Source organism: Priapulus caudatus, unplaced genomic scaffold, assembly GCF_000485595.1.
Source record: "Priapulus caudatus unplaced genomic scaffold, Priapulus_caudatus-5.0.1 Scaffold65, whole genome shotgun sequence".
NCBI lineage: Eukaryota > Metazoa > Priapulida > Priapulimorpha > Priapulimorphida > Priapulidae > Priapulus > Priapulus caudatus.
The window spans coordinates 71911-81065 of NW_014577126.1; the positions used below are offsets into that span (position 1 = coordinate 71911).

At 48.1% G+C, this 9155-nt stretch overlaps 1 protein-coding gene across 1 annotated transcript in view; it reads right to left on the reverse strand.

Moving 5' to 3' along the window:
* The window catches only part of LOC106821241 (protein kinase C alpha type-like), a 57944-nt gene that overhangs the window by 45562 nt on the left and 3227 nt on the right, over positions 1 to 9155 (reverse strand). Inside the window, exon 3 of the mRNA XM_014825957.1 lies at positions 4732 to 4763. Coding sequence (XP_014681443.1) covers positions 4732 to 4763 — 32 coding nt within the window. The remainder of the gene's footprint in view (positions 1 to 4731; positions 4764 to 9155) is intronic.

Here is a 9155-nt window from a genome sequence, read left to right on the forward strand (position 1 = left end):
AGAGAGAGAGAGAGAGAGAGAGAGAGAGAGAGAGAGAGAGAGAGAGAGAAAGAGGGGCAAGAAAAGCGAGTTGAGAGTGAACATATAAAATAGTTATCATTCTAAAAAGGGAGATTACAATAATCCTCCATGGTAATATCGCAGCATCGCAAATAGAAAACGCAATCGCGAGAAGATAGGGGTGAGAAGCTCGGCTCTCTCTCTCTCTCTCTCTCTCTCTCCCCCTTCTATCTCTCTGTCTCGCTGTGTCTCTCTCTCCCACCCTCTCGCTTCGCTCTCTCTCTCTCTCTCTCTTTCTTTCGTTCCATCGCCAGTTTCACCGCTGATCTATTTATTTCTCCATGATCACCAGGAGCCATTAAACTATTTTTATAATTTAGGTTATACACCGCGAGTTACAATGTTTCCCACCTACAAACTACGTCATTGTGTTAGATGTAGCTATCGGTGTCGGCATTCATTTTAAATGTCAGAATAGATACTCTGCAGGCGTGATAATACACAGTAGTACCCTAAATACATCCTTTGTTCCACACTTATTAATCAACACATCTAACTACAGTTTCTATCAGTTTCCAAGAGTATTTTATGAGATTACTTAAAATCGTAGTCGTTGTACGAAGAACTAGTACTCTAGCGCCGTTAACCATCAGCAGTTGCACCTAGGCAAACGAGCTGTTGTTGGTTCGAAAATGCACGACGGAATTTTCAAACGAAAGAGACACGCCAATAAATCAGTATTCTTTCATTTCATTTTCGTTTTTACCGTACTCCCACAGTACTACTCGAACAGAACGAGCCTCCACGTATCTACTGTCGTACCATCGTACGATCGAACCATCGTATCGAACTATCGTACCATCGTACTATATCGTACTATCGTACCATCGTAGTCCTACGTACTCGAACAGAACGAGCCTCCACGCTCTCCATTTGTTCAAGCCCTCCCATTTGTAAATGGGAAACCCGGCCACAACGCAAACGCTACGTGTACACGAACGCTATGTATATATATACTAACGTGAAACAGTCTACGTACACTGGTTCTTTTTGGTAACATAAACATGTGCTCGTTTTCGCATTATTCCCGCATCTACAATTCTCAATTCGAATTGAATATAACTTTCATGCGTTGCCATCATCTATCGTCTGATTTGTTGTAATATCCCCTGCATGATTTTGGCAGTTTCAACCAATACTCCTTCCCTATGGTAATTTTCTTGCAAAATCAGTCACTAAGCATGCAGCGGGGATACATATAAAATGCGTAAATGGATTAAGGGGTATCATTTCTGCACGAGTATCGCAAATCGACTAAAAAGGAAGCCGCGCGCATGAATCTGGTATAAAAACACGCACGAGAAATATCAGATTGGCTTCAAAAAATCCACTGAGGACAAATCGCATTCTTTAGAATTGACGACGGTCGCTGAGCATGCAACGCGGCTGTAACAGGCTTGCAATCCGACATGAAAGGGACGTAGAGAGATGCGTAAAAACATGAGCGCGATAAGCGTAGCTTACTGCCATACCACGTACAGACGTATTTTGACACGCAAATTTGATACCACATCAAACTAGTCCGGGCCTAACTCGCGCAAAATTTTTACAGTGTGTACGCGCTATCCCACTGCAAATACGCCCTGGTCCGCTCCAATTTGGCTCCGCAAATGAAGGCGGGTCAAGCCCGCTTCGAAGCGAGATAAGTTGGAGCGTACCAAGTTATCCCGATCTAAACTGTGTGTACGCAATCCGGTGCCAGACGCGCGCTAAATTTCGCAATGCGCATGCGCATAGCCTTATTTTGGTCACATAAAAGTACAGTAGCTGTCTCCTGGATGACCTAACGAGCTAAACTGAGCATGCACAGTCAACCCGTGCTAGTTTGATGTGAGATCAAATTTTGTGTCTGTACGCTACGATTTGACGCGCGCCAAGCGGGGTCTTGTACGGGGTATCAGCTGCCCACTGTCACGTGGGCAGACAAAATAATAAAATGATGGCAATTATGTTTACTAGCAAAGTCCAAATGTTTATGTGTTCTATATTGTCTAATAATTACACGTAGATATGCCGTTCAAATACTCTTCCACAGCACGCAATTTTACCGCACGCACACCACTGAGAACAAAATTCCAAAAGAGATTACTTTTTTGTTAGTTCATATTTTTAGTTTATTCACTCATATTATATTATCTTTTTGTTGGTTTGTGCACAGTGAGTGGCGTGCATGCGATAGTAGGATTGTGTATTGGCGCCGTTCATCGGTGTTGGCCTACTCCCATTTCGCCTACTTCCCATTACGCCTACTCTCAGAATGGGTAATATTCCCATTTCGCCTACTCTCATATTTCGTCTACTCTTAGAATGGGCAATAGTGCCATTTCGTCGTAGTATTGATATTACAACAAATACTAGGAGTAATTAGTGTGGATGCCACTCCGTCCAGTCTATGTATGCTAATCAAAACCATATATTACATTTTTAAATAATTATTTAGTGGACAAACTGATGGTAGACAAAATGGGAATGGGTGGATTTTTAGTGTAGACGAATTGGGAGTAGGCGAAATGGGTGTAGACCAACTGGGAGTTTTGCTATATATACGAAATGGGAGTAGGCCAACCGGGCATAAACCGTTTTTACTGCCCACCGTCGTCGCCCGACAAGGCGATGCGAGTGGGTGAAGCTTGATCACACCTTCCCTCAGCCCCCTCTCCGCCTAGCAAACCGACCCTTCCCCACTTGAATCGAGCGCTACCGAATCCATGTTCAATGAGGCAAGCATAGCGAAATTATGAGTAGCTCCGCCAGCTCGGTTAAGTACACTGCGCTATCACACAGCGAATTGAGCCCAATAATTGCGGTATCTGTAAGTGTTCGAATCGAGTGCTATTCCGTGTAATGAGAGCGATTGCCAAGTTGGCACTGAGGCCGTGTTCGCCACGTGATCCTCATACGAAACTACGACTCTGTGGAAACGCGAGTCTGGACACTTGGCCGAGTATTTTTTCCTTCTCCGGTAGGCCGTGCGAGTTAATGAGGAGCGGGGTGTAAAAGTGGTGGCGGAAGATTTAACTAATTATATCAGGAGTAAGATAATATAGGATCTTACTACTGATTATATGGTGCACTGCTGTTGTTGTTGTTGCTGATGCATGTTGTTTTTGTTGCTGCTGTTGTTGTTGTTGCTGATGCATGTTGTTTTTGTTGCTGCTGTTGTTGTTGTTGACTGTTGTTGTTGTTGCTGATGCATGTTGTTTTTGTTGCTGCTGTTGTTGTTGTTGCTGATGCATGTTGTTTTTGTTGCTGCTGTTGTTGTTGTTGTTGCTGCTGCTGCTGTTGTTGTTACTGTTGCTGCCCATGCTACGGCTGCTGCTGTTGCTGCTATAGGTCTACCGGTGTAGCCCCTTCGCTTCCGCTACAGGAGAATCCTACAGGAAAACCCCTTCGCTCCCGCGACACCAGTAGAGCTACTGCTGCTGCTGCTGCTACTGTTGCTACTGCTACTGCTTCTGCTGCTGCTGCTGCTGTTACTGTTACTGCTGCTGCTGCTGCTGTTACTATTGCTGCTGCTGCTGCTGCTGCTGCTGCTGCTGCTGCTGCTGGTGGTGGTGGTGGTACTGACACACTGAGGGCTTTTGCAAACAGGCGGCACGCGCGACGGCCATGCCACATTTTATCTTCGCAGCTTACTGCATGTGTCAACAAACGCACATCACCAGTTCAAGATAGGTTTACACTGCCCCGCAATCTCCACCACGCAAGCCAAATATCCGTACAGGCAGTTGTACAGCCATCATAAAACTGTAGCTTTATCGCAGCATGGAGGCCAGCGCGATCACGGACACTGTTTCCGTAAGGTTAGACCGCATACACAGACATATATGCAGGCGTGCAACAAACCTCCATTGTACCACTTCTTGTTAACGTCACACAACCGGGATCTATCAAAGATGGCTCATTGATAACATGCGAGGTTTACTATATGTTATACGAGAATAAGAGCTAAAACATGACCTGCATTTAGATCCCGACAGAAGATGCCGATTGAGCAGTCGAATTAAAAGAAGAACGGGGGTAGGCGGAAGAAGAGAAAGACGAAAAGAAGCAGAAGAAGATCTAGAAGAACAAGAAGAAGACGAAGGAGAAGAAGAAGAAGAAGAAGAAGAAGAAGAAGAAGAAGAAGAAGAAGAAGAAGAAGAAGAAGAAGAAAAAGAAGAAGAAGGAAACAATGAAAACAGAGGTACGAGACCTGAAGATACGAACAAGAACGAAAGGTGAGCAGCAAGAGTAGAAAAATATAACAAGTGTGACGTGTAGAAGAGGTGGTTGCAAAGGAGGTGAAAGGAACAGAAGCTCAACTCAGATCAGAGAGAGAGAGAGAGAGAGAGAGAGGAGTTAGTAGGGTCAGATGGTTGCAGAGGAGCAGAGGGGGGAATCTGTTTTGCACGACATGAATAACATCTGTGCTAATATCCTGTTGAATTCTAATAATTTTGGGTTGGTTAACCGTGTTTCCCAAGCTCATCTATTATGTACCATAGTAGTTCATAAAGCAGTTCGCAAGCTACAAATCCACAAGACCCCTTATGACACCGATGCTATGAAAATCAGCCTGCAAAAAAGCAGGGTGAATATATAGAGTCATTATCTATCACATGCCGATTAAAAAACTAAGATAAATCTTTGTCAGACACTTCAACGACCTATAAGTAGATACACACGTACCTTGGCACTGGAATCCTTGTTTGCCAAAACCCCTGCAACAGAAACACAAATACATAATGAAAGGTAAGAAGCAACAGTAGAAAGAAAGGTGACGAGTATGATGTGTATTATGCAGGCGATGTCGTTGCAGGGGTAGTCAGAGGAATGGAAGCTGGATCTATCTATCTATCCGTCCGTCCGTCCATTCATCCATCCTTCCATCCATCCATCCATCCATCCATCCATCTAGCTATCCATCTAGCTATCTATCTAGCTATCTATCTAGCTGTTTATCTATCTAGCTATCTATCTTTCTACCAACCAATATATCTATCGATCGATCGATCGACCGACCGACCGACCGACCGACCGACCGACCGACCGACCGACCGACCGACCGACCGACCGACCGACCGACCGACCGACCGACCGTACGACGTACGACCGACGACGACCGACGACGACCGACGACGACCGACGACCGACGACCGACCGACCGACCGACGGCACTATCTATCGATCGATCGATCGACCGACGACCGACCGACGACCCGACCGACCGACCGACCGACCGACGCGGACAACCGACCGCCGACCGACGACGACGACGACCGACGACCCGACCGACCGAACCGACCGACGATGCGACGACCGACCGACCGACCGACCGACGCGAACCGACCGACCGACGACGACGCGACGACCGACACGACGACGACACGACGAACACGACCGACACCCGACCGACCGACCGACCGACGACCGACGACCGACGACCGACGACCGACCGACGACCGACGACGACCGACCGGCATTTGAGGCACTTTTGAGTACATGTACAGTCTTCATTCTGACTATGACAATTCTCATTTTAGTAGAACAATTCTTTTTTTTTCTTTTTTTACTTTCGGATCAACAGGGGGGGGGCATGGCCCCGTTTGCCCCCCCCTAACTACGCCACTGCTACTCAGAATACACTCACATTTACCTCTGCCGGCAGAACACCACAGACCGCACCCACCCTTACCACTACACCGATCACAGCATATCTACAGCTGCCACTCCACAAATTTATTGAGCGTCAAACAAATACATGGGTTCTATTCGTCGAACTCTTCGATTTGGGTCTTGGGAACATACATGCAACCATGCAACATAGACGGAAATGGAAAACTTTACTCCTGCATCATCCTTTTATATATTTCTCCAGTCGTCGTGATATTATTGGTTTGTATAGTACGGTGTGTTTACGTTATGAAGCGTGTTTACACGTGTACCGGACATACGCTTCGAGTAAACACTAGCTGGACTACTGTATAACCGCGCATAAGATTACACGGAAGATGACGCACAGTTAACGTCGATATATGTCGATATATTTTTTCGTTCGTTTCACCTCCCTCAACCCCGCCCTCTCTCCCTCTCTCTCTATATCTCCCTCCCTCCCTCCCTCCCTCCCCCCTCTCCTCTCTCTTTCTCGCTCTCGCTCCTCGCTCTAGCTCTCTCCATTTCTCCACCATTTCCTCTTCCCCTCCTGCCCCCTCGTTCTCCATCCTCCCTCCGTCTACTACTCTCTCTACCCGACCTCCTTACTTCATCTTTCCCACTCGTTTTCGTTCTCGCGTCTTTGGTTTATTGACATTTGGTAGTGCTGCAAACAACCCCTCGCAAACCACTCACTATAGCGCCTCGGAGCGTCTCGTCACGCACGAGGACAGGTGTAGCGCGAAATTTCTGACTTGCGAAATATCTGAGAGAGAATGCCTATGCGCATGCGCACTTCGCATGCGTCCCGACCCGACTAATCACAGCCTCGCTTTGTGTGCGAAATTTCTGACCTGCGAAATATATGATATAGGATGCGTATGCGCATGCGCACTTCGCATATATGCTCAAATATGGCGATTTCCACTTCAGCTAAGACACCAGCTGGTGCAGAAAGGAGGAGGGGAGAAGCTGATGGAGAAGGAGGGAAGGAAGAAGGAGGAGGGGGAGAAGCTGGTGGAGAATGAAGAAGGGAGAAGGAGAAGCTGTGGAGAAGGAGGAAGGGGAGAAGGGAGAGGTAGTGGAGGAGGAGAAGGGGAGAAGCTGGTGGAGAAGGAGAAGTGGAGAAGGAGGGGAGAAGAGGAAGGATGAGAAGGGCAGAACTGTGGAGAAGGAAGGGGAGAAGGAAGAATTGCCAACCCAGCCCCCTTGTACATCAATGAATGCCGCGCCGCAGCACGCTTCTCCTTTTTCCCCTTCCTCCTTCTCCTCCATGCAGCTTCTCCGTTCTCCCCTTCCTCCTTCTCCACCAGCTTCTCCCCTCCTCATTCTCCACCACCTTCTCCCCTCCTCCTTCTCACCAGCTTCTCCCTTCTCCCTCCTCCTCCACCAGCTCCCTTCTCCCCCTCCTTCTCCCCTCCTCCTTCTCCACCAGCCTCTCCCCCTCCTCTTTCTCCACCAGCTTCTCCATTCTCCCCCTCCTCTTTCTCCACCAGCTTCTCTCCCTCCTCCTTCTTCACCAGCTTCTCCCTTCTCCCCTTCCTTCTTCTCCACCAGCTTCTCCCCCTCCTCCTTCGACACCAGCTTCTCCCTTCTCCCCCTCCTTCTTCTTCACCACCTTCTACCTTCTCCACCAGCTTCTCCCCCTCCTCCTCCACCAGCTTCTCCCTTCTTCCCTTCCTCCTTATCCACCAGCTTCTCCCCCTCCTCCATCTCCACCAGCTTCTCCTTTCTCCCCTTCTTCCTTCTCCACCAGCTTCTCCCCTTCCTCCTTCTCCACCACCTTCTCCCTTCTCCCCTTCCTCCTCCCACCAGCTTCTCCTTCTCCCCTTCCTCCTTCTCCACCAGCTTCTCCCCTCTACCTTCTCACAGCTTCTCCCTCCTCTCTCCACCACCTTCTCCCTTCTCCCCTTCCTCCTCCACCAGCTTCTCCCTTCTCCTCCTCCTCCTTCTCCACCAGCTTCTCCTTTCTCCCCCTCCTCCTTCTCCACCAGCCTTCTCCCCCTCCTCTTCTCCACGCCAGCTTCTCTCCCTCCTCTCCTTCTCACCAGCTTCTCCCTTCTCCCCCTCCTCTTCACCAGCTCTTCTCCCTCCTCCTTTCTCCACCAGCTTTCCTCCTCCTCTTTCTCCACAGCTTCTCCCCCTCCTCCTTCTCCACCAGCTTCTCCATTCTCCCCCTCCTCCTTGTCCACCAGCTTCTCCCCCTCCTTCTCCATCAGCTTCTCCCCTCCTCCTTCTCCACCACCTTCTCTCTTCTCCCCTTCCTCCTTCTCCACCAGCTTCTTCCTTCTCCCCTTCCTCATTCTGCACAGCTTCTCGCGCCTCCTCCTTCTCACCAGCTTCTCCCTCCTCCTTCTCCACCAGCTTCTCCCCTCCTCCTTCTCCATCAGCTTCTCCCCTTCCTCATTCTTCACTAGCTTCTCCCTACTCCACCTACTAGTACTACTCTAAACTTCATCCTCCCTCCCCTGCCCCCCTCCCTACACTGCTCCTTCGCTACCCTGCTACCAGAACTTGGTATTTTACACAAAACCTTCAAGTGTACACAACCTATCGTTAACACAAAGACGAGCTTGTCATTGGTCGGGTCGGGCGGGGCGTGGCCTATCTCAGATATTTCGCACTCGTCAGATATTCGCGGAGCAGGTCAACCGCGGATGACAGTTAACACAACTCAATCCCCCCACGATGTCGAGAAGCGGAAGAGGAAACGGAAAAGGAAAATATGTTTGATACAGCCATACTTAGTTCTATGACGTATGCTAACGATGCATGCTTACACTACTAAGATAGTAAACACCTACACATCTGTTCCAGCATCGGAGAACACGTTGCACTCTTATGGAATAGGTTTAGATTAGGAACCCACTACATACAACGCAGCACGCGTGCATACCCACATCATCGTCATCATCATTACCAGGACAAGCACTTCGAACATTTCAATAATTAAATAATAGTAAGTAAACACAAAATGTATTTACTACCAAAGTCTCGATATTTATGTATTCGATCTCTATCGAGTATTAATGCCACGTAATTGCTGTTCAAATGCTCTTTTGCAACACGCAATCTCACCGCACGTGCACCAGCGGGCTGTGCACAAACAACAGCAATCTGAAACTCTGTTGCGTGTGTTTGTGGTAAAACTGTGTTGCAAAGGAGCATTGGAATAGGCTCAATAGCGTTTACAGGAAATTATCACTAATAATACCCGAAACAGAGCATAGAAACATGAATTAAGACTTTGGTAGAAAATACATTTCGTGGTCATTTACCATCATTTTATTATTGAAATGCTCCAAGTGCCTGTAATCACCACATAGCCAGCAATAACATAACTAAGTTCGACCACCCCACCACGCTCACGCTACAGCGCACGCATATAATAACACACACGCCGCACGTACGCACAAACGCACGCGCGCACGCACAAACCACAACGCATATATATATATATA